The 26295-nt window shown below is 32.1% G+C and overlaps 5 protein-coding genes across 5 annotated transcripts; 2 read left to right on the forward strand and 3 right to left on the reverse strand.

Annotated features, from left to right (window-relative positions):
* The first annotated feature begins 1640 nt into the window (after positions 1-1640).
* Positions 1641-2912, forward strand: LOC137924283 (microvitellogenin-like). Its single transcript, XM_068767668.1, has one exon. It carries the CDS (start codon positions 1641-1643, stop codon positions 2910-2912), a length of 1272 nt encoding a protein of 423 aa, XP_068623769.1.
* Positions 2913-6072: 3160 nt separating this feature from the next.
* LOC137924319 (fatty acid-binding protein 1-like) lies at positions 6073-7442 on the reverse strand. The gene is made up of 4 exons (XM_068767710.1): positions 7348-7442; positions 6644-6813; positions 6371-6481; positions 6073-6147 (listed from the first exon to the last, which is right to left on the reverse strand). Exons 1-4 carry the CDS (start codon positions 7415-7417, stop codon positions 6088-6090), a joined length of 411 nt encoding a protein of 136 aa, XP_068623811.1. The 5' UTR covers positions 7418-7442; the 3' UTR covers positions 6073-6087.
* Positions 7443-8296: 854 nt separating this feature from the next.
* On the forward strand, positions 8297-9076 carry LOC137924377 (microvitellogenin-like). Its single transcript, XM_068767771.1, has one exon. It carries the CDS (start codon positions 8297-8299, stop codon positions 9074-9076), a length of 780 nt encoding a protein of 259 aa, XP_068623872.1.
* Positions 9077-12105: 3029 nt separating this feature from the next.
* On the reverse strand, positions 12106-13461 carry LOC137924378 (fatty acid-binding protein 1-like). Its single transcript, XM_068767773.1, has 4 exons — positions 13368-13461; positions 12660-12829; positions 12387-12497; positions 12106-12165 (listed from the first exon to the last, which is right to left on the reverse strand). The coding sequence occupies exons 1-4, from the start codon at positions 13435-13437 to the stop codon at positions 12106-12108; spliced, it is 411 nt and encodes a 136-aa protein (XP_068623874.1). The 5' UTR covers positions 13438-13461.
* Positions 13462-23517: 10056 nt separating this feature from the next.
* On the reverse strand, positions 23518-25862 carry LOC137924269 (fatty acid-binding protein 2-like). The gene is made up of 4 exons (XM_068767654.1): positions 25732-25862; positions 24261-24424; positions 23921-24031; positions 23518-23618 (listed from the first exon to the last, which is right to left on the reverse strand). The coding sequence occupies exons 1-4, from the start codon at positions 25799-25801 to the stop codon at positions 23559-23561; spliced, it is 405 nt and encodes a 134-aa protein (XP_068623755.1). The 5' UTR covers positions 25802-25862; the 3' UTR covers positions 23518-23558.
* Positions 25863-26295: the final 433 nt, after the last annotated feature.

Below are 26295 nucleotides of genomic sequence, written 5' to 3' on the forward strand. Positions count from 1 at the left end.
ACGAGACAAATAATAGAACAGAATTGTGTAGGATCTCTTCCATCATGAAATAAATTGTGAATTATTTAGCACTAAGCTAGGCACTCCAATATAATCCACATGTGTACCTTATACATCAAATAACTATAGGTAAAATAGTTATATTGCAAACCAGCAACAACCATAATTGTCTCTGTAGGTGGCATGACATAGATCTTTTTACGGTCACCGTTCATTCGGTGAGGTGTCTATTTTTTAGCTACATCTATGCCTGTAAAACTTCTCTAAAATAAAAATATTAATAAATAAATAAACAACTAAGTTAATAAATAAATATTGTTTCACTATGGCACTGCTACCGAAGCCCCCGCAACCTCAAGGGTAAAACAAAGCCTGGGATAGAGTTTTTACTCTATACATTTACCCAATTAATTGCCACGAATTGCTATCAAAATGTAATTTATAAACAGGAAAAAGGACTAATAAAATCGAACCAAATTAATTTACTTCAAAAGGGTTTTTCCCACCCAAACTACATGGTCAAACTTACTATAAATAAACAAGAGGATAAACTAATTGCCAGCACCATGTTTATATTTATACAATTAAATATGTTTATTGATAATGTCGTCAAAATTTTTAATTTTTTTAATAAAATTTTCACAACATTGGATGCAAGCAACTAAGTACTCGGAGTGTTTAAGTCTTTACGTTAATGTGATCTTGTGTTAATTGAATAAAGTTACCTTCACTTTTCATAGTTTTCTCAATAGCTGTTTCCTTACGCAAGTCAACGATTTATGTTTATTAAGAATCAAAAATGAATACACATTTAGACTATCGCTTTCTTTACACACACGGTTACTGATCACTTCTTTCGTTTCCTATTGGCGCAAATAATATACGAACCCTCTAAAATATTTAAATATAAACTGAGCAGTTATCCCATCTATTATACTCGTATTTATCATCCACAAACAGCTACATTTTCCCACTTGTCTAGGTCATGCTTGATTATTGATCTCTTGTGGTATTGCGACCCAATTACTTTTCTGTGTCACCACAACCACATTTGATGTTGATAAATATCAGTGATTTTCTCAAAGTATATAAACTTCACATGATGTCATATAATTTATATACACAGTTACAAGTTACAAGTCCGTCTGTTTGTACGTTCTTTAGCTACTTCAGTGAGTGACATTTTTTTTCATTTTACTTTCTTAATTAAATTTCTTGTATATATATGTTCTTGGTTGTAAAACTTATATAATATCCGCTTTTTTAAACGTGAAATAAAGTCTTGCTATGCATATTTCTTAGTAGGTCTTTGTTTGTATAAGTTTAAGACCGTTTGCGGTCTAAAATTTTTCTTAGTGCTAGACTAATAAAGATGAAAAGTTTCTCTTGTAAATTTAGTTATGTCTATCGTCAACATCATTACCATCATTTCAAACGCAGAACGTCCATGGCTAGACTTGAGATACATAGATTTATGGATTTAGATACAGATACAATAGTATTTGTAGGAATATTACACAAATAGAATACAATAGAATTTGTAGGAGGATCTGCTTTATATTACTAATTACTACTTAATGTTATAAAATTCAGAATAATTTGATAAATGTATTAATTCGTTTCAGTTTAATAGAGTCACAATGACCTCTTTAGCGAGTTGGAAGTACTCGAGACCTCCGAACTACGTACAAAATATTAACAAATTTTATCCATACTCCGAGGTACCGTACTTGGGTGAATATAATTTAGTTAAACTTCCAATTCAAAATGATCAGGTAGTAGATCATATTGATTATTGGGGAGAAGGATTAATATCGTTGCAGGCAGGTGTCTGTGGATTTGCTAATTGCTATAACGTAAACCATGTGTTTCAACGGGTAAGTAATGGGCCAGACATCGATAGAAAAATACCGAACAGGATTCCAGTTACCAAATACACGAATTGTGATACAAGTCCTTACATAAAAAATGACTCGGTAAAACTAGTCACGCTAATGGGAGCTTCGATAAATATCAGCTGTGCTAAGGATATAGGAAGAATAATCAACAGACAAATTGGACAAGTAGTAGTTTTTGGATTTAATGAGAATTCGGCTGATATTAAAAACCTCGAAGAAGAGTTGAGTCATAAAAGTCTTGCTTACTGTACAGATTATACCTTGCCAGACGAGTTACAGGGAATAACATTATTCCCTAGTTTTCGAGCATATTTAAATTCCACCGATTTTTCTGAATATTTGTACAAGAATATCTCAGAAGCAAATTATGATAGCGCGGTGCAGAAAAGCAAAGTCCTCGACGCTAATGGCCAGGGTCGTTTAATTGCCGAAGTTACAGGTAAACTTATAGAGAGGAGAGATGCGAATGTTATAAGCTACGCGTATAAATTGTGGAACTCGAATGGCCAAGATATAGTAGAAAACTATTTCCCGTTGCCTTTTCAATTCATATTCGGAAAAGAGAATATTATTATTGTAAATAAAGAACACAATCTTGCAATGAAATTAGATGCTTCTGCTGATATTTATAATGATAGGTTAGCATGGGGAGACAGTAAGGATAAAACTAGTTTGAACGTTAAGTGGAATTTTGTTCCTCTTTGGAAAAATAACTCGGTCATGTTCAAAATATTAAATAACAAGTACAACTTATTTTTAAAACTTGATGCGTACACGGATGAATATGGTGATAGAAAAGCTTGGGGATCAAAGAATACAAATGAAGAAAGATTTGAGTGGACGTTGTTACCACAGTCAAAGATTAACGACTTAAATTTCTTAATTTTGAATAAACGTTATAATCAAGTACTTAAATTGGACTCCAAAACGGATGCATACAATGACAGAGTAGTATGGGGACATGCAGGTTCCATCACGGATAATCCCGAGTATTTTGGTTGGAACATTCAGTGACTAGATCATGTCAAACACTGAATACATTTTATATAATTAACATTTTTATTGAGACATGGGTTTCCATTTTATATTGAATAATATCTGAAGCTACTTCGTTATCACACAATTCAGTTGGACTATAATTTGTCAGCACACACAAACATGTATTAATAGTCAAACAACAGGTTTTCGAGTTGAATACGACTTTGCGTTTATGGTGTAGATATAAACATTTAATATGGGAGAGGCTCACGCCTTGCGGTGGAAGTCTATCGGGTGACATGAAATCGATCACGTGATATATTAACATATTGATATAGGTTATCGGTAGATTAACATATTGACAAAACCAAAGCTTACGACTGAAACTTGTAAGAGTTTTACTAAAACTATTTCGAATCTCTTACAATAGACATATAACAACCAAAATGTGTGAAACAAAAATTTGTATTTAATATTTACATCGAAAAAATATGGGTAAATTAAATAACAAATAATTCAAAAGCTGAATTAAAATACACCAATTTAATTTTTAAACACCCTGTATTCTTATTTCATATCTTTGGACATCCCTACACATTTTTGCTCCTGTCCGTCACATAATAAAATTTTTAATTATCAAACTTCAGAGAGGGCGTATTGTAAGAATTACTCTTTAGCATTTATCATTCTAGAAATAGAAGTTTTCTTTCTTCTTTCTTTCTTTAGGAAAAAAATTAAAAATATTTTAGAGGAAATTGATAATCTCACGGTTGCTTCCCAATATATATTTATTAAAATAATGTTTATCCGAATAAATTAAAATACTTATAATAAAAAAAATACAGAAACGTTATAAAGATATGAAATACAACTATACTAGTAAGTAATAACTTCGTCTTGAAAAAGTAAAAGAAAAAGCAAAATCCTACATGGCTTGATGGCTTTGGTAGGTCGTTTTAGACCAAAGACTGCAAAGCATCGGCCTCTTCCAAAGATATTTTAAGGGATATACTATAATCGCCACTCTTAGCAGGCGGGCTAGCAATCAAAGCGTAGCTTATTATTTTGTTATGCTACGCAGAGGACGCTGTTGTCTCTCCTCTGCAAACGTGTTTTTAAACTTTGGTAATCTCATATAAAACTGGCACAAAGTGCGAATTACAAGACTGGATCCCGGGAATCGAATCCGCACCCCACGATCGCAAGTGAACACAGCGACAAAATAGAGAAATGAATTAGTATAGAGGTAGATATCTCTAACGTAATTGTGGTTATTTAAAACATTTTAGGCCAGGTCATATTAAAGAAACATGTTAAAGTGTTAAAATAATGAACGTTTTAATAATCTCACTTTAGTTGTGCACAGGGAACAATTCATAAATAAACATTTATTATTGTATATATCGCATACAGCTGTTGCAGTGTTATGTTTAATTACTTCAGACCATTATTAATTAAAAGCGTGGTGTAGATCCGTGACACGACCTACAACATGCTATTAATTAACAACTCTCAGCGTTATTTATTAAGATATAAAGTATATTAATACTAAAGTGATTTTAGTGGACATCACAAGGTGTCAATGTTAAAACCAGTCAAAGAAATCAGCTTCATATTGTAAGGCTTTTAGCCAAACCAATATACATAATATTTACAAACACGTTTGATACGATAAAAAATACAGACACTGATTAATTAAATGATTTCTAAGTGTGTCATAAATGAAAAGGCTTAAATTATTTAAAACCGCTACCATTTTAGCGAATTAATTTCGGGAGATCATTAATGTAAAGAGCTTTGATAATGTGTTAGTAAAAGCTATCTGTTTACTCCAGGTAAAATAGCCGTAATGACGTTCATCACCATTTCAGCCGTAAAATATTCACTCTTGGACATTGTCTTCTCATGATTTTCAAAAGGTCCGGTTAGCGGCCAGTTTCCAGGTTCTTTGTACAATCTTAACAAGTTCGCCTCTCTACCTTATGGGTGGAAGCTCAGCGTTGTTCTTTGTATCATTGCGGTTGAAGGTAAGAAATAAGATTATAGCAAAAATGTAGTAACCGCTAAAAAGTAAATAGTTATATTAGTTTTAATTAACCAACCAAAATGTTTTTTTTTGGCAAAAAAATGTAGTCGCAGTCATAACTAATTTATAAAAAAGCAATTAAATTACTTAAGTCAATTATTGTTCTTGCTCACGTTTCTAGGAACAACTGGCGAAAATGTAACGAAAATATTTATTTATCGATGGATATTGTTCAAAAAATAAAGAGATTTTAACTAAATGGTAATCGTTATTTTAATGAAAACGAGTTGATGACTAGATTTATACGTATATATTCTTAACAGCTTTATTTTACCACTTTTAACAGTAGTTTAATTTTCTAACGTATTAAAAAAATTATTCATTTACATAAATCTCTAACGATCTAAGATTATTCGTCCCGTGACTTACACAAATAATAACTATAAATTACGTATATTGAAGTGACCCATTTCTTATACAAATTACTGAATGATCTCATATAGTACAGCTGTTTGACTGTTTTAACCTTACTTTCACTTTATAAGGAAATGAGCAAGAGGCAATGAAAATTGGAACAACAATTTTAATATTACAGGTATAATATTTGCAACTTTCTCTCTTTAATTATTTTAATTAATTTCTTTTAATGGTTTTGTCCATAGCCATATTGAACAAAAGAATCTTTTTAAATGGCAAAGTTTAATCAGGGTGCCTATGTTCGGAAATTATCTTCGAGATCGAATCACGAACGATATTGATAAACGAAAGTAACCGATATACTCCAGTGGAAGAACCGATATACAAGTTGAAGTGGCTATGGAAAGCCCACATAGCACATAGAACAAATGCTCGCTGGGCCCTTAAGGTTTTAGAGTGGAGGCACGGAGCGTAGTACGTTCAGCCATAAAATCGCCCTGTAATGATGCTAGCTTCTTTATTTTCTGATCCTTCCATTACTCGACATCCCGCACTCCATTTTTATTTTGTAAAAATTCATCCAATGGGTGTCTGGTAAAAATTTCGTTACCACTACCGTTAGTACTTCTTGTACCTATCATTTTTATTTATTTAGAGTAAAATAAATAAATATTAATAAAAAAAAACGTGAATCAATTTATAAAATTGAATAAAAAAAACTCTCGAGTAGTAATAAATTAGATTTATTATTGAGATAAACATTACAACCTAGGCTTTCAATTTATAATATCTGACAGCTTTTCCGTCCCACTTGTTGGTTGTCAGCGTCTGAAAAATAATAGGTCGTTTATGTTATCGCATCGGATCACAAAGTTGATGTTTATAAACTGTTTGTCATAATGTAAAGGCTTAGGTTTTAACATCGATTACAAACGATTAAACAATCACTATTGGCACCAACTGTTTACATTATGTAAAGTGTTCAAGTACACATTAAATAATTTCACATAAACTAAATATTCTGATAAATTAACTATTTTAAGAAATTTACCGTTATTAACTTGTCTTCGAAGTACTCTCTTTTGTACGTCACATCGCAGCCGTGCGGGAATTTTTGCACTTGATTAAGGGTGTTGCCGTCGAGTGTAAATAAGGTCTTTGCCTGAAATCATTCAACATGTAATAAAGAATCACTAATATGGTATTTATTTCTATAAAAGCCCTCTTTGATTTATATTCTGAAAAGTGGCGATTTTTTCCAAACTAGTTAAAAAAAGATGCTATATTAAGGATATGATGGCCAATAATATATAAATGTACTTACAACATGTATCGGAGATATCTTTTCTTCAAACTCCTCTCCGATCTTAAAAGAGACCTGTTTGGTCTCATCGGGGCAGACGGCGGACAACGTGAACACGTCTCCGTTTCTTTCCACTGTGTGTAAGGGTTGGAATTTCGATTTATAAAATTCAGCGCGTTCCACTGGCATACCTGAAACAAATACTGAATTAAAAATACGGCCCTTTTATTTTCAATAAATATTTTACGAACAATATAACGTAAAACAAAAAAATGTAAATCAATTTAGACAAATTATTTTAGTCACACTAGAACGTTCCAAGAGAACGGCTCTGGTAAATAACAAAACAAATTCTGTTTTTAATTTCAACAATAATGGATAACAAAGGGTTACACAGGAGAAAGCTCATATAAAAATACTTGTGCATACGTCTATCGAATCAATATTTATACAATAATTCGATTCTCTGTCACCGTTAAATATATCAAGCATGTATGTCAGTGTCGCTTGAATACTACACGGTAATGAAAAGGTTAAAAAAATTATACTTATTTTATTTATAATTGTTGCAAAATGTATTATTGCGGTTTGCCGCATTAGAAACTTTTGTTATAGGAAGAATGTTGTAACCGACAATAACTTAAAAATAAGACAAAAAAAAATGTTTTCAGGGAAAGATACAAATCGCGGAAACTGAACGAATTTTAAAAAAGCAATTAAATTACCCAAGCTCTCGATGAACTTTTCGAAATGTTCGTCTTTTTCGTGTACGTAAGATTTTCCCAAAAAAGACATCTTCAGTTATTGTTCTTGTTCAAGCTTCAAGCAACGACTAGCGAAGATGCACCGAAAATCTTTATTTATACTGAGCGTCTGATAGGTATTGTTCAAAAAATGACACATTTTTAAACTAAATAATTCTAAATAAATATTGTGCAAGTACGTGGTTCGGAAGTAAAAGTACACGTCACTCGTTATTTTAATACAAATGACATCGTAATGACTAGATTTTTGAATGATTCATACATTTTAAAATCCAGAAATTTAGTTTTTGTACAAAGATAGAGGACTGAAATTGTATTAAATTACCTAACGAGATTTGAACGGCGGATTAAATAGCAGTTTCGTGTAAGCACTGCGCCGCGATTGGAAATTGTTGAAGAAGAGGTTGCGGAGAGGGAGTAAAGAAGAATATCAGTGCTCCTTAACTGCAGCTGAAGACTGGACGTCAGAGGAGATTGTACTTCACTAGCTTTCAACCCGCACAACTAAGCTCTGGTGATTGCAATGAGGCCATCCACCATACGTACGTCCTGTGCCCATGGTGGCGCGCTTGCTAATTCTGCTCGCATCTTTGTGATATTGGACGGGGGGTTGTAGCATTACCATAGGACGTTGGCATAGTAGGCCATCACCGTTGAAATAACAGTAGTGTGCGAATGTGTTTCCGTAGTTTTTACAAAAGACTAAGAGTTTTTGCTGCTAGAAGTTAAAAAAACCCTTTCGGTGTAATCGCAACGGTAGGGTATCACACGTAGAGTTTTCGTGTAACGAAATGCGATAGGAACCTCGATTGAACCACGTAAGAATTTAGAATTACATTAGCATTTTAGGGATATCACAATTTGTAGTTTTCGCAATAGTAATATATCGTAAATTTATTAGCATTAATCTATGGGACGGTATTTGACAGATTATACCTTGCCAGACGAGGTACAGGGAACAACATTATTCCCTAGTTTTCGAGCATATTTAAATTCCACCGATTTCTCTGAATATTTGTACAAGAATATCTCAGAAGCAAATTATGATAGCGCGGTGCAGAAAAGCAAAGTCCTCGACGCTAATGGCCAGGGTCGTTTAATTGGCGAAGTTACAGGTAAACTTATAGAGAGGGGAGATGCGAATGTTATAAGCTACGCGTATCAATTGTGGAACTCGAACGGCCAAGATATAGTAGAAAACTATTTCCCGTTGCCTTTTCAATTCATATTCGGAAAAGAGAATATTATTATTGTAAATAAAGAATACAATCTTGCAATGAAATTAGATGCTTCTGCTGATATTTATAATGATAGGTTAGCATGGGGAGACAGTAAGGACAAAACTAGTTTGAACGTTAAGTGGAATTTTGTTCCTCTTTGGAAAAATAACTCGGTCATGTTCAAAATATTAAATAACAAGTACAACTTATTTTTAAAACTTGATGCGTACACGGATGAATATGGTGATAGAAAAGCTTGGGGATCAAAGAACACAAATGAAGAAAGATTGGAGTGGACGTTGCGACCACAGTCGAAGAATAACGACTTAAATTTCTTAATTTTGAATAAACGTTATAATCAAGTACTTAAATTGGACTCCAAGACGGATGCATACAATGACAGAGTAGTATGGGGACATGCAGGTTCCATCACGGATAATCCCGAGTATTTTGGTTGGAACATTCAGTGAATAGATCATGTCAAACACTGAATACATTTTATAATTAACATTTTTATTGAGACATGAGTTTCCATTTTGAATTGAATAATATCTGAAGCTACTTCGTTATCACACAATTCAGTTGGACTATAATTTGTGAGCACACACAAACATGTATTAATAGTCAAACAACAGGTTTTCGAGTTGAATACGACTTTGCGTTTATGGTGTAGATATAAACATTTAATGTGGGAGAGGCTTACGCCTTGCGGTGGAAGTCTATCGGGTGACATGAAATCGATCATGTGATATATTAACATATTGATATAGGTTATCGGTATATTAACATATTGACAAAACCAAAGCTTACGACTGAAAACTATTTCGAATCTCTTACAATTGACATATAAAAACCAAACGTGTAAAACAAAAGTTTGTATTTAATATTTACATCGAAAAAATATGGGTAAATTAAATAACAAATAATTCAAAAGCTGAATTAAAATACACCAATTTTATTTTTAAATACCCTGTATTCTTATTTCATACTTTAGACATCCCTACACATTTTTGCTCCTATCCCTCAGAGAGGGCGCATTGTAAGAATTACTCTTTAGCAGTTATCATTCTAGGAATAGAAGTTTTCTCCAAAAAGAGAAACAAATTGAAAAATATTTTAGAGGGAATTGATAATCTCACGGTTGCTTCCCAGTATATATTTAATAAAATAATGTTTATCCGAAAAATTAAAACACTTATATTAAAAAAAATACAGAAACGTTTAAAGATATGAAATACAACTATACTAGTAAGTCATAACTTCGTCTTGAAAAAGTAAAAGTTAAAGCAAAATCCTACATGGCTTGATGGCTTTGGTAGGTCGTTTCAGACCAAAGACTGCAAAGCATCGGCCTCTTCCAAAGATATTTTAAGGGATATATTATACTATAATCGCCACTCTTAGCAGGCGGGCTAGCAATCAAAGCGTAGCTTATTATTTTGTTATGCTATGCAGAGGACGCTGTTGTCTCTTCTCTGCAAACGTGTTTTTAAACTTTGGCAATCTCATATAAAACTGGCACAAAGTGCGAATTACAAGATTGTATCCCGGGAATCGAATCCGCACCCCACGATCGCAAGTCAACACAGCGACAAAATAGAGAAATGAATCAGTATAGAGGTAGCTATCTCTAACGTAATTGAAGTTGTCTAAAACATTTTAGGTCAGGTCATATTAAAGAAATATGTTAAAGTGTTAAAATAATGAACGTTTTAATACTCTCACTTTAGTTGTGTACAAGGAATAATTCATGTATATAAACATTTATTGTTGTATATATCGCATACAGCTGTTGCAGTGTTATGATTAATTTCTTCAGACCATTATTAATTAAAAGCGTTATTTATTAAGATATAAAGTATATTAATACTAAAGTGATTATAGTGGACATCACAGAGAGTCTGTGTTAAAACCAGTCAAAGGAATCAGCTTCATATTGTAAGACTTTTAGCCAAACCAATATACTTAACCTTTACGAACACGTTTGGTACGATTAAAAATACAGTCACTGATTAATTACATGATTTTTAAGTTTGTCATAAATGAAAAGGCTAAAATTATTTAAAACCGATACCATTTAAGCGAATTAATTTCAGGAGATCATTATTGTTATCTGGTCACTCCAGATAAAATGGCCGTAATGACGTTCATCACCATTTGCCGTAAAATATTCACTGTTGGACATTGTCTTCTCATGATGTTCAAAAGGTCCGGTTAGCGGCCAGTTTCCAGGTTCTTCGTACAATCTTAAAAAGTTCGCCTCTCTACCTTGTGGGTGGAAGCTCTGCGTTGTTCTTTGTATCATTGCGGTTGAAGGCTTTAAGAAATAATATTAAAGCAAAAGTGTAGTAACCGCTAAAAAGTAAATAGTTATGTTAGTTTTAATTAACCTATCAAAATGTTTTTTTTTTGGAAAAAAATGTAGTCGCAGTCATGACTAATTTTTAAAAAAGTGATTAGATTACTTAAGTCAATTATTGCTCTTGCTCACATTTCTAGGAACAGCTGGCGAAAATGCAACGAAAATATTTATTTATTGATGGAAATGTTAAAAAAATTAAGAGATTTTTAACTAAATGGTAATCATTATTTTAATGAAAACGAGTTGATGATTAAATTTATACGTACGTATTCTTAACAGTTTTTAAAAATTTACCACATTATATCAATAGTTTAATTTTTTAACTTATTAAAAAAATTTGTTCATGTACATAAATCTCTAACGGTCTAAGATTATTCGTCTTATAATTATAGATTACGCATATTGAAGTGACCCATTTCATATATAAATTATTGAATGATCTCATATAGTAAAGCCGTTTGACTGTTTTGTCCTAACTTTCACTTTATAAGGAAGTGAGCAAGAGGCAATGAAAATTGGAATAACTATTTTAATTTTACAGATATAATATATTTGCAATTTTCTATCTTCAATTACTTTTAAATTTTTGTTTTTTTAATGGTTTTGTATATAGCCATAATGATCAAAAGAATCTTTTTAAATACAGGCAGGCAAAGTTCGAAATTCCTCGATTTTCTCTCGAAATTTTTTTTCGAAATCGAATTACGAACGAGGAGATCTCTGGATAAACGAAAGTAAGCGATATACTCCAGTAGATTGACAAGTTGAAGTGGCTATGGAAAGACTACATAGCGCATAGAACAAATGCCCGCTGGGCCCTTAAGGTTGTAGAGCGGAGGCCACGGAGCGGTAAGCGCATCGTAGTACGTAGTATGCTGATAACTAGTTTATTTTCTGATCCTTTTATTACTCGATGATCGCGCGCTCCATTTTTAATTTGTAAAAAAATTCATCCCATAGGTGTCTGGTAAAAATTTCGTTAACACTACCGTTATTACTTCTTGTATCCTATCTTTTTTATTTACTTAGAGTAAAATAAATAAATAGGAAATATTTCGTGATTCAATTTATAAAATTGAATAAAAAAACTCTCGAGTAGTAATAAAATTGCTTTATTATTGAGTTACATCTTACAACCTAAGCTTTCAATTTATAATATCTGACAGCTTTTCCGTTCCACTTGTTGGTTGTCAGCGTCTGAAAAATAATAGGTCGTTTATGTTATCGCATCGGATCACAACGTTGATGTTTATAAACTGTTTGTCATAACGTAGAGGCTAAGGTTTTAACATCGATTACAAACGATTAAACAATCACTATTGGCACCAACTGTTTACTTTATGTAAAGTGTTCAAGTACACATTAAATAATTTCTAAAACTAAATATTCTGATAAATTAACTATTTTAAGAAATTTACCGTTATTAACTTGTCTTCGAAGTACTCTCTTTTGTACGTCACATCGCAGCCGTGCGGGAATTTTTGCACTTGATTAAGGGTGTTGCCGTCGAGTGTAAATAAGGTCTTTGCCTGAAATCATTCAACATGTAATAAAGAATCACTAATATGGTATTTATTTCTATGAAAGCCCTCTTTGATTTATATTCTGAAAAGTGGCGATTTTTTCCAAACTTGTTAAAAAAAGATGCTATATTAAAGATATGATAGCTAATAATATATAAATGTACTCACAACATGTATCGGAGATAGCTTTTCTTCAAATTCCTCTCCGATCTTAAAAGAGACCTGTTTGGTCTCATCGGGGCAGACGGCGGACAACGTGAACACGTCTCCGTTTCTTTCCACTGTGTGTAAGGGTTGGAACTTCGACTTATAAAATTCAGCGCGTTCCACTGGCATACCTGAAACAAATACTGAATTAAAAACACGGCCCTTTTATTTTCAATAAATATTTTACGAACAATATAACGTAAAACAAAAAAATGTAAATCAATTTAGACAAATTATTTTAGTCATACTAGAACGTTCCAAGAGAACGGCTCTAGTAAATAACAAAACAAAATCTGTTTTTAATTTCAACAATAATGGATAACATAAGGTTACACAGGAGAAAGCTCATTTAAAAATACTTGTGCATACGTCTATCGAATTAATATTTATACAATAATTTGACCCCCTGTCACCGTTAAATGTTGCAAGCATGCATGTCGGTGTCGCTTGAATACTACACGGTAAAGAAAAAGGTTAAAAATTTTTAAACCTATTTTATTTATAATTGTTGCAAATTATATCATTGTGATTTGCCGCATTAAGAACTAATGTTATAGGAAGAATGTTGTAACTAACAATAACTTAAAAGTAAGACTGAACAAAAAATGTTTTCAGAGAAAGATGTAAATCACGAAAACTGAACAAATTTTAAAAAAGCAATTAAATTACCCAAGCTCTCGATGAACTTTTCGAAATGTTCGTCTTTTTCGTGTACGTAAGATTTTCCCAAAAAAGACATCTTCAGATATTGTTCTTGCTCAAGCTTTGAGTAACAACTAGCGAAGTACACCGAAAATCTTTATTTATACTGAGCGTCTGATAGGTATTGTTCAAAAAATGACACATTTTTAAACTAAATAATTCTAAATAAACATTGTGCAAGTACGAGGTTCGGAAGTAAAAGTACACGTCACTCGTTATTTTAATACAAATGACATTGTAATGAATAGATTTTTTAGAATGATTCATACAAAGACAGAGGACTGAAAGTGGATTGAATTTCCTAACGGTATTTGAAGACCAGGTAAAATAGCAATTTAGTGTAAGCACAGCGTAAGGATTGGAAATCAGTAATGTTGAAGAAGGAGCTTGCGGAGTAAAGAAGAAGATCAGAACTCCTTAACTGCAGCTGAAGACCTGGACGTCAGAGGAGATTGTACTTCACCCGCTTTCAACTTTTGTATCTAAGCCCTGGCGATGGCCATGGTGCCATCCATCATACGTATGTCCTGTGCATAGTGTGGCGCGCTTGCTAATTCTGCTCACACTTTTGTGATATTGGGCGGGGGCATTACATTGTAGCATTACCATAGGACGTTGGTGCAGTAGGCCATCGCCGTTGAAATAATAGTAGTGTGCGAGGAGTTTCCGTAGTTTTGACAAAAGACTAAAGGTTTTTGCTGCTAAAAGTTAGAAAAACCCTTTCGGTGTCACTGCAACGGTAGGGTATCCCACGTAGAGTTTTCGTGCAACGAAATGTGATGGGCACGTCGATTGAACCACGTAAGAATTTAGAATTACATTAACATTTTAAGGATTACACAATTTGTAGTTTTCGCAATAGTACTGCATCGTATATTTATTAGCATTGCTATTTACGGGGCGGTATTTGCTCATCGCCAAATTTCAGGAATTATAACTTCAAACGTTTGTAGCATGCGTTAAAATAGATTATAATACCCCTGGTCGAGCATAAGCCTTTTGTTAAAAAAACACGCATGCCTGCTTGTAATGATAGGGTCACAAATATAACTGGATGCAAAAGATGAAAAAATAGTCCATTTCATAAGGAGCACGCACTGAAAAAAGGATCTGTTAATGTTAGCTATTTGACGAAACGGAGTAAGCTAAACTTAACTTGTTGTGTACTGTAAAAGGTGGAGTTTTTAAAGACTAAGAGGAAAATCCATTGTTTAACATAAACTTGAATAAACAATATAACTTTGGCTTGACCTGCTTGTTTTTATTTGATAATTTGACATTATTTGTTGTATTCTTGTTATACTGTTTAGGTTATTCTTTAGTTTTTTTATAAAAAGTCTTTTAACTTATGGTTAAATTTTAGTCAAAGTAGATGCTAAAAACTTTTTGTTTAGTTGTTAAATATTAAAAACTAGTTATTACGTGTTTTTAATTTTTTTACATATACGTTCAATTTACATAACCGTTACAATTTGTTTACAAGTGAGGTGCTTTCACATCACCTTTCCACCTGAATGATGTTTGTTGACTACAATGATGATGACTCTAAGATGAAAGGAAGTTTTCGAAACATTTGCTTATGGTACTTTTGTTTGTTAATAACTAACAAAAAAGCAATATTGATATGATGAACAATGATGTAATAATATAATGAAACTAAATATTAGCATCGAAACTAACTGGTAGTTAATAAATTTTTTTCTTAGCAGAGAGATCTAAGACTATGTCAATATTAGGTTTTTTTTTATTTGACATGAAAGATATAAAGATGATACATTTGAAATTACAGTATCGCAAAAATTACATATCTGATTGGTTACGGCTTGCTTAACAGAACAGCACTGTCCGTCGTATAGATATTCATAAAATTTGTTATATGTTGTAAACAAAAAAAAGCAAAACTAAATGATTTTTTACCGTAAATTACTCAACAGATTTAACACTTAACAGTAGAATAAAAGAGAACTGAGAAATAAAGTTTGTAATGTACAATGGTACACATAAATACTACCCTCAATATGCACATCTATCTTAGGATACAATCTAAGCCCTTCATAATAGCTTATGTTCACGACGTTCATCAATGTTATTATCACGATCAACGATTATTCAGATTTTATTGATTCTCTTTATTATTATTTTATAGGAAGAAATCTCCAAGAAATCTTTAAAATTTACTGGTAATTTCATTGCTTCGTTTTGCTCCAATTGAGTTCTGATAATAAATCTGCAATAATGGCTTGCTATATCTTTCGCACCGGATGTCCACAATTGACGCTTGCAGCTCATGACGCCCGCGTCTCTCTCGATAATTTCAACTACAATTTGAACAATAAGATCGCCCCTCTCGTTTTCTTCGAGGATTTTGCCAATCACCTCGGCACTCTAATAATTTTATTGCAACAGTTTTTAGAACATATATTATTTGCAGACATTCATTAACTAATTTTTATTATTATTATTTTAATATTCATATCTAAATCAATGTCTTTTTAAATTAAGATTTGATTTTGAAAGAAATATGGAAGTTTGTTTTCTGAAAAACATTATAAAAATTTTAAACCAGTCACAATGAAAATGTCCACAACTGGCCAGTAAAAAAAAACTATACAATTCGAAAACAGAACTCACCTTTTCACATCACACTATTTTGTCTTTTATTTTTATCAATTGGTGAATATTTCATTATTACGTCTCCCAATAATTATAGATTAACACGTTAAAATTTTCGTTGTATAATTTTTTAAGATTATTTTGGGAATCTTAGTCAGCAACAAAATCAAAATAGATTTCAGTTTGCTTTTGCCTCCTGTTTATATACTATTTATCGGCCTATAGATGGCATATAAGATAATATCATAATTATCATTAAGTTGCAAATGTTTGGTTATTTCAAGTAGTTTTATCCTGTTGCAAGTAATAATAATAGCACCACAGTTTGGGTTAGTACGGATTTTTGTACACCTATTACGGCCATTATTTTTACCACCATTATCATTCAAAGATGTACATTGTTTAAAGTATCTTCTTATATTCTGTGATTATAATTCATCGTTAGTACACATTCATTAACATATAATTACATTTTAGGTTATTGTTCTTGCTAAAGTATCAAATAACAACTAGCGAAGGTGCACCGATAATCTTTATTTTTACTAAACATCTGATAGATATTGTTAAAAAATAACTCATTTTTAAACTGAATGTTTCAAAAATAATGTGCAAGTACGTGGTACATAAAGAAAAGTACACGTCACTCGTTATTTTTAGCACAAATGATATTGGTAGTAATGAGAATGATTCATTACCTTTTTAAAATACTGTATTTTGAAACGTGTTTTCGTACCACGATTGATAGTAGTCCTTCAAGATGGATTAATTTAACCAACATTGTTTGGAGAGCCGATTAAATGAGAGGTTCGTGTAATGACGCTCAAGGATCGGTAAGCAGAAATGTTGCAAACGGTGACTGCGGACAGGGCGTGAGGAAGAATATCAGAGCTCCACATCTGCAGTTGGAGACCAGAGGAGATTATACAGCGCTCGCGAAGGTATCGTGTGACGTGATGATAAAACAATCACTTCTTACGCGTCTTATTATTCACGCAACTGGTATCATCATTCGGAGCAGAGAAACATTTTTGCGATGCCAATGAATATTTGGCAAACAACGGTTCCAGCTCTTCCATCGCTAACGTTATCTTGAGAGGCACTCGCTTGCAATCATTATATGCATGACATTATCCTCGGTTGGTGCCGCTAGTTCGCAGCTGTGCCTCAAGCTCCGCTATTCTTTTGTTCAAACTCAAGCGAGATGAATATCTGTCAATTGAGCTATAATAAGTGATACTAACTGACTGTTTATGAGTTACTTGCTGGCATGTGGTGTAGTGGTAAACTGGTCTACATAATGTGCTGCAACTGGTGCATCGCCATTTGCAGCACGCCATGTTTCTAATTATACAAAAAAAATTGAAATTTATGACCTAAATACAAGACTTCTATTTTTATTAAATTTCGAAAATGCTGTGATGTTATCATTTTACATAAATATACCATTTCTCAATTTTTGCTTTCAATAATTTTGTTTTCAATAAATGACAGAGAACTATTTTTAGATCTACGTAGTAGAGTTGTAACGTTTTTTTTTTCAAGCAATATGCTATACCTTTCTCTCTTGCTTGATCTTGGATGACCGCAATGGTGATGACTCACAGATGTAAGCAAGTATACAAAACGTTTGTGTTGATTGCTTATGATCCTTATTTTTGTTTGCGAGTAGACAAAAAAGCTATGTTGATATGCTAAACAGTGATAAAGTAATATTTCGAAAAATAGTATTCGCATCTTAAATAATTGTGACTTAAAAAAAAATTGTTTTGTAAATGTCGATATGTGGCGCTTGTTTAGATATTTAGGATTCGTAAACATAAAATTACAATTGCCATTAGTCACTGCATTATTGAAAAAAAAAACTTACTATCTCATAGATATGTATTAAAATTTATTATCTATTGTAAACAAACAGTACAAAACAACACGACCTTTTAACCAAAAACAAAACTACACTTAAATCGTTTTGATATCATTGATTATAAAATAAAAGAGTAAGAATTTTAAACTTATCGATTCTTTTATTCATTACTTAAAGAACAAATCTCCACGCAATCTCTTCACTTGTATCATTATTACTTTAAAGTAATGATAATACAAGAATATATGTACAGAACGGAATTATTTCCGTTCTGTGTTTCGAATAAGAAATTGGGGTTAGTCGTCTACTACATTTGCGGCACCTGATTCTTGCAATTGATAAGCGAGGCTTATGACGTCCACATTTTGTTTCTTCACAATTTCAACTACAACTTGGACAATTAAATTGCCCCTGAACTTATCTTTGAGGATGTTGTTCATCACCATGGCTCTCTCATAATTCTTCTAACAGTTTTTTTTTTAACAAATATTCGAAAAATTAACGGTGTTGGGTGTGATCACCAGCTAGAGCACCAGTTTTTTTCAACTTTTGCTCATAGTTCAGAAGCTTCAACACGCATCCAGGAAATCAAACGGTTCTCGCTGATGCTGCTTTCCTAAAACAATTCAAATAAACATTTCATTGTTAGAGATGTTACATTTAAATAACGATTATCGTAAAAGGTAACAAAAACCACATAATTTTTAAAGAAAAAATACCTAGTATCACAATTGTACTCATAAAATTTTAACAGGTTACGGTGATAAATCCCTGCCGAGATTCCGGTCGCTGGCACCGCTAGTTAATTGTCTCCATGACCTTGTTGATTAGACACATCTGGCATAACTATGACGTCACTAAAAAGAATAAAGGATTACAAATTTTTAAAAAGTTTTGAAGCACTTACGCGATTACAATATCATTTGTATAAAATTAATGTCTTACGTATAACCTGTTTATCACGAACTTACACACATGCTATTTAAAATTAGATAAAATGCATTATCATTGAGACGACACTTAGCATACGCTCGGTAAAAATACAGATTTACTGTGTATTTTCGCTAGCCGTGCGGCTTTTGAAAATTCAGCAAGAATAATATATGATAATGGTTTATTTGGAAAAATTTTACGCGCACAAAAAAGACAAAAATTTCGAAGGGGTCATCGTGAATTAGTTAAAACAATAATATTTTGAACAAAACGCTAATGTTCGATAACTACAATCTATTTATAGCGCATGCATCAGATGTAGGAAGTTAGAATTACTAAAAGTTGGCGACGAGAAAACAACGTCGCGTAAAATAATAGCAATAAATTTACGATAAATTACTTCGTGATTTTACGAACACGAGTTGTACAATCCTTACGCATATATTGTTCGAAGTCTAATTTCTATTAAACATCTATGATTTGATCAAGTACAATAGATATGTAAAGCAATTTAAAGACAATATTTTAATTCATTTTATTGTTGTTATGCAATTTGATATTTACTAAAATGCTTGGATTTAACAAACTAAAGAGGTTATATTAGTCTGTTTCGCTTACTTCAGAATGTATTTTTTTGGAACAAAAAAGTGTATGTATCTATGTAGAGTTTGTGAAAATGAAATAGTAAGTTAAAATAAATATTCGCAAGGAATATGATATTCCATGTTCGTTAAAACAATGAATTCTTAGTCTGAATTTTAAACTTAAATATCTTGAAATAATTTCTTGAAAGTTATCGATGAGCAAGCACGGCAGCGCAAACATTCACAATAAATTTCCACTAACAACACACTTTACAATTATCTTTGTAATGTTTAAATTCGTCTGTTCAATTCTAGTAAACATGTTTCGATCATTATACTTCATTTATAGTCATTGTTGAACTATAAATTAATGTATATGAGTACATATATGTATGGTTGTATGTACAACTCAGCTACTCGCTGCTAGTCCTTCTTTTATTGTGGTTGTCTATAAAAAATTGCCTGGAGCGATAAGATCACCTATTGTGCTTTTTTGTTATTATGCATCTATGAGTTTCTTTAGGGTCGTATCCAATTATTATAATGTACGAATGAACATTGACAAATTCTGCTCATACTCCGAAGCACTGTTCTAACTACCTGGTAAATCAAACTTATCGCCGTCTTTGTAAATTAAAGACAGGAGATGCAGGAAATGCAATTTTTATTATTACTGGATGAATCATCAACAGTTCTTTTAAATTATATAATTATTTTAATGTATTGCTTGTTAATGGAATGAATTTCATAGATCATTAGATTTTGGATAAAAAAATATTATAATGAGGCCAAAGTTTTACCGGTGTCTAAGGAGTCCCTAGTCATGGTCGAGTAATGTATGGGAGCTTCCATAGTGTGACTGGAATATCTCCGCTCCATCGCATATGATTTATCAATTTTGTTGTTTTTAAATTTTTCGCATCTAAATCATTTTCTTACTAAAGTTAAAGAACCACAACCTAATGCTACTTTAGCACTAGGCGCTATTATTAGTTAAAGGGTATAGTAATATATTATTTAGATAATTATTTCGTCTAATCTGAGCAGCGATGATAGATGATATAATTTGATAAAAATAATTGAAGGTCATAAATTCGGAGGCAAAGAAAAATAGTGTACTGGGATCATAGCGTGCACGTAATATAAAATAAACTTTAAATTTATAAAATAAACTACGTTCATCGTAATATTAAAGATTTAATGTAATTATATCTTGATCTTTCTCAAGTCTCTTCTAATTGGACTTTACTAATATTATTCTTTACCCAATAAAAGTGTACCAGAGATTATTTAAATTTCCTATTGATACTAAGAATCTTTTGTCTATTTAAATTATACGTATTCATTACAAAACAGTCGCATTGTCGTCAAGTCGTTAATAACGGAACTGCAAGCATTACGAGCGGCTGGGCAGGAGCAGGTTAATCGTATTATTCATTTAATGAATATTTTTCTGTTTACCTGCCTATCAAAAACGAATAAGAGTCCAATAGACAATATTGTCTTTAATCTAGCAAATTTCTCACCTTTACGTAGAATCGAACAGGTCATTGTTATAAAACCCTTATACATTATTTTGTTTATGATTCATCACATATGGACGTCCTGTCCGGTCAGGAATAAGTAATATTAACAAAGATCCATCCGTGATTCATTTTGTAAATTAAAATTATAAGAACCGTTATCAAATATTTATAAAATTACTTCATTATTAAATTACACATTACAACTTGGGTTTGAAATTTACAATATCTGACAGCTTATGTGTTCTGCTTGTTGGTAGTCAGCGTCTGAAAAATAAAAAACGATTGGGCATTTCATCCGAAAACATTAACAATCGTTACTTATTTCTAAATATAGTGAATAAAAAAATCCGTTTCCGTGTTTAAATATCGTCTAACGCTACTTGTTAAAAAAAACTTGGCACAAAAACTTTAAAAATGAAATGATTGAACTTTCGACGAAATCTTAGAGTTATTATTTTTTTTCGTGTACGTAAGACTTTACCAAAAAAGCCATTTTCAAATATTATTTTTGTCCAAATATTAAATGTCGTGCGACTAGCGACGATAATGCAAAAAATTCTATTTGAACACCGAGCGTCTGGTAGGTATTGTCTCAATGACATTGCAATTTATGTTATTATAAATAGTTGTAAGTTCGTGATAAAGAGGTCATGCATGATGCGTTATTTTAATTTAAATGATATTCATTATGGCGATAGTGCGAATAATTTTTTAGAAAATTATATTTCACAATATTTTTAATGTATTTAATAACAACTCACTTATAGCAGCAATGGAAGCCTGTTGCATTCAATTTATTAATAAATATTCCATTGGTTAATTAGCTGTGTCGTATCTGTGAGCGCAGCGATGGGAAGGTCGTTAGCGGTTACTTCGTCAACCCATTCGAAAATTTAATACACAAGCGTGACATATTATAATATATATTTATAAATGATTTTATATATATAAGGTATATTTCTTTTTAAAAATATGCAGTTTTCGTTACCATTTCGATTTTTACTATCTAAATATAATAATGTCTTTAATCATGAAATCATGAATTCATTATTTTAGCACAGTAGCATCATTGAGGGCTCTTTAAAAACATGTCAGTTTGTAAAGTGTCCCATAAACAAACATTGAACTCTCCTCGTACCTCGAAGTTCCATTCCAACTTGCTAGCAAATCACATAGTTTTATTTTTTATATCTATACTTAAACTAATAGCTGTTGAAAAAATTATCAGAGCGCCGTGGAGGTAAACAAAATCTAAGTTAATGTTAATGCCATGCAAACTATCATTTGTCACGTAAATAGTTCTCGATGCAATAACGTCGTATGACGCTATACAGACGAGACACTTTCGCCTATCCTAACGTGAACCTGATACGGCAGGTCATGACAGCTTACGCAGCGGCGCTTGTTCATCGATAACTATAGATTAGTAGCTCTTGACAACTTATGAATCATTGCATAAAAATAGATTTAAATACTACTCACCAAATATAATAATTTAAAATTTAAAGTTAAAATTCAAGCTACTCGTCTCTCAACTAAAAATTATTTACGATGCTAATATAAATTTTAGTATTATTTTTTCATGATTGCTCGCCAAGTTTAATATACTTGCGACAAACACAAGTACCAAAAGCAATTGATACAGGTTTTATCGTCAATATAGTAATCATTGATCATGTAAGACGATTTGTAAACATCTTTTTTTGTAAAATACTTGTGAGGGCTCTCAGATATAATAAAAACTACTCTGGTACGTAAAACAAGTATGTAACACAATTACGAGGAATTATGTGAGAAAATATTCTACATATTATTATCCTTAAATACTACTATTTTCAAAAAAATCCTTCTTAATTATTTGCAAATATTCCGAGCTAATTAAAACACAGATTCCGTTTTGCAACGGATACTTCGTCAATAATCTTATCGAACGCAGTTAGTGCATCGCCGACAAAAGGAAATAATTTACTTTTATTGGTTCTGAATAATGATGGTAAACACTTGATAGTATTTTGAATGATACGAATTATGCCGTATACACTCTTATAGTAGTAGGAAGGGCACACAATGTTGTGTTGTGTGACAAAACGTGAATTATATAAGATAGTATCGCGGGAATCGAACCCGTGACCATCGATCACAAGTCTCCTTCCTTTACCGTTGGGCTACCACTACTGGTAATAACAATAGACTTTTCTAAAACTTGAACTCTATATATCTGTGATAAGCGCAAATATAAATCTCTACTTGTTATTGCAGTATAAAAAATGTTTCAGTGATCAGTGAATCTTCACTAGCCTTTTAAAAATTGGCAGAGATTTAGCTTTTCTTAGCAAAACAGGTACTTCGTTCTACAACCGTTCAGCCTAAACAGTAAATGATTTGTCAAGGAACCAAGCTGCATGCTGGACAATCATAAACACCAAGCATAGTGGTACTCAAGATAAGAAGGTGAAGATGAAAAGAATAGCATTCTATAGACATAAAAAATGGGGTTTGATGTGTACTGGTTTCTTTACTACAGTTCCATTTCCAAACGACAGTACTGATGTAAACGTGGTATTCTACTTAGGAAAAGGAAATAAAACGGCTTTACAATATTATATTAAAACTCTTTTATTGTCGAGTTACGTTTTGTGACTTATGCTTTGAGTTTGTAATATCTGACAGCACTGCCGTTCCATTTGCTGTTAGTCAGCGTCTGAAAAAATTAACAAACGTATTAAACATGAACATTGTTGTTATGTATGTTTAATTAAATATTATACTAATGTTACTCTGTTCACCCGGTGATACGTCATTGCATCGGCCCACGATGTAATTAATAACTTCACTTCTCTCACAACTCACTTTAGTCTTATAAACTGTCTGTGCCTGAATTTGTGCATCGATTGGAAAAGACTTAACGATTTCCACTAGAAACGCTTCTTGATGTCTTGTGTTTCGTTTAAAAACTTACACAAACGCATTCATATTAATTTATTTATTCATAAAACCTCTTACCGTTTTCAACTTATCGCCCAAGTACTCCCTTTTGTAATTTATAACGCAGCCGTTATCAAATTTTTGCTCTTGGTTAAGTGTGTTCCCATCGAGAGTAAATTTCGACCTAGCCTGAAATCATTGTAACGTCGTTATTTAGATAATAATTAAAGAATCATATTAAAAATCTAAATCATTATTTTTAAATGTTCGATGACCACTCTTGAGGACATGAGGTTAGTTCACAGCGAGAATTTTATAATTAGTTATACTATGAGTGTGTGAATTCTCTTTACAAATTAGTTACTAATTGAAAGATGAACAAAACTCATATTCCACATATAAAAATGCATGTACTTACAACACTTGCAGACAATGATTCATCAAATTCCTCCCCGATCTTGAATGAGACCGACACAGTTTCAGTCGGGCATTGGGCTGTTAGTGTGTACACGTCACCGTTTTTTTCCACTTTATGTACTGGTCTGAAGTTCTTGTAAAATTCGGCCCGTTCTGGTGGCATACCTAAACAGAAAAAGAAATTACTCTTGTTAATATTTTGTCTACAAAATTTTCTCGAGATATAAAATTTACAACTAGGTATTTCCTCGCAGGATTTTCCTTAGCTCGGTAACTAATCCTATAAGTTATACCGTTAGATGTTTACTTGCGGATGCATAAAGCATTTTAAGCCTCCTAATCAAAATATTTAACATTACGATTGCGTACAGTTATATGTGAAATATTAAAGTAATTATTTCCTAACCTAAAAAATGATTGTTAACGATCATTCATTTTTAGTGTGTTAATTAGGATATGATCCAAAAGAATTTTATTTAGCTTATTTGTAATATTAATAATTAGACAATATATTCCTGTCATCAGAAATTAATTATTCCATGTTAAATGTGTTATAATAATAGACATTAAATCAAATTTTGATGACAAGGATAGCGGTAAATTTACTAAAAATTACTACTATTAACAATAACTTTAATTTTTACTTGTCTATGATCAAAAACTTTTAAGTATAAACAGTATTAAATTGTGATACATTTTAGATTTTTCCGACTAAACTAACTTTCCACCATAATAACACTCGGCGTCTGTACACCAACATGAACAAAACTATAAAATTTTGGCGCTGAAATGAACAGGGCGGAAAAACAGGGAATTGGAAATTATTAAATAATTATAACAGTGGCAAATGATATGATCGAGCAGATTAATAGATATAAAGAATATAAACAACACACAAATTTTTTCACCGTACCATGTTCAATTTATAGTACTATGGTACTATTGACCAATAACAGAGCATATGAAAGAAAGGATTAATAAAAGGTTTCACATAATTTTGAACTATGCTTTAGTGAAGACCCAATAATGTATGATAAGAATTAAATACTAAGAAAGCAGTTTCAGATTTTGTACCAGAAATAAGTTGTAGAAAAATCAAATGCAAATTTAGCTAGTGATAAAAAAACATTAATAGAAATCTTTAAGGACTATAAATATTGAGAAAAAAAACAGATTTAATAAGATTTTAAAAAGAAGTCTTTATAGGTCATAGCAAAAACGTGCCTTTGTGTAACGACAATAGTATAAGGAAACTTTCAAATTGTTTTGAACGGAAAAAGATAATTTGTGTAAAAAATATGTAAGTAACATCGACGAAAATTAGGAGTTGAAAATTTAAGTCGAAGTCATTTTTAAAACGTAGTTTAAAGGACAAATATTAGGAGAGCAATATATGCATATGCTGCAATACAGCAAGTAAGGAGGTGCGAAGAAAAAGGTGTTTGGAAATACAAAAGTAAAAAGACGCTTACCCAAACTATCAACGAATGCTCCGAAATTTTCTTCCTTTTCAAATTCGTAGATTTTTCCCGTGAAAGCCATTTTCAAATTATGTTGTAGCAAGTACTTCGTCCGAAACTCGAATGATGAGCAGTAGCCGAAAATCTGTATTTATAACGCTGCCAGGTTAGGTGTTCCTGTATAGACAGACATAGCTCTCTCTCTTACGCGGGCGCAGGCGCAGGCGCAGGGGCGCGGTGCAGTGCGCGGGTGATAACGGCGCCGAATTGCGTCGCCTTTGTGCAAACGTCTTTATTAGGTACCGGATCCCGCTTCATCCAACAGGAAAAAAGCCGAGTGTCTTGTAATTTTAACATCTGCAACTCGTGGACTAGCGTTGGAAATTTTTAAACACCACATTGATGATTAGTCGCGTGTATTCTACTTTTATTAAGACAACCTGCCAATTGCAAGCTTTTCTCTATTTTGTATTAATTTTCATTTCTGAAATAATGTACTTTAGCAAACGTCTACGAAATTCTTCACGAATTTTCTTGATAATCTCGAAACAAGGCCAGTAGATTCTTGTGCTTAGC

This window comes from Battus philenor, unplaced genomic scaffold, assembly GCF_028537555.1.
Source record: "Battus philenor isolate CCGP_79_NKW_IND1 unplaced genomic scaffold, ilBatPhil1.0.hap1 SCAF_23, whole genome shotgun sequence".
NCBI lineage: Eukaryota > Metazoa > Arthropoda > Insecta > Lepidoptera > Papilionidae > Battus > Battus philenor.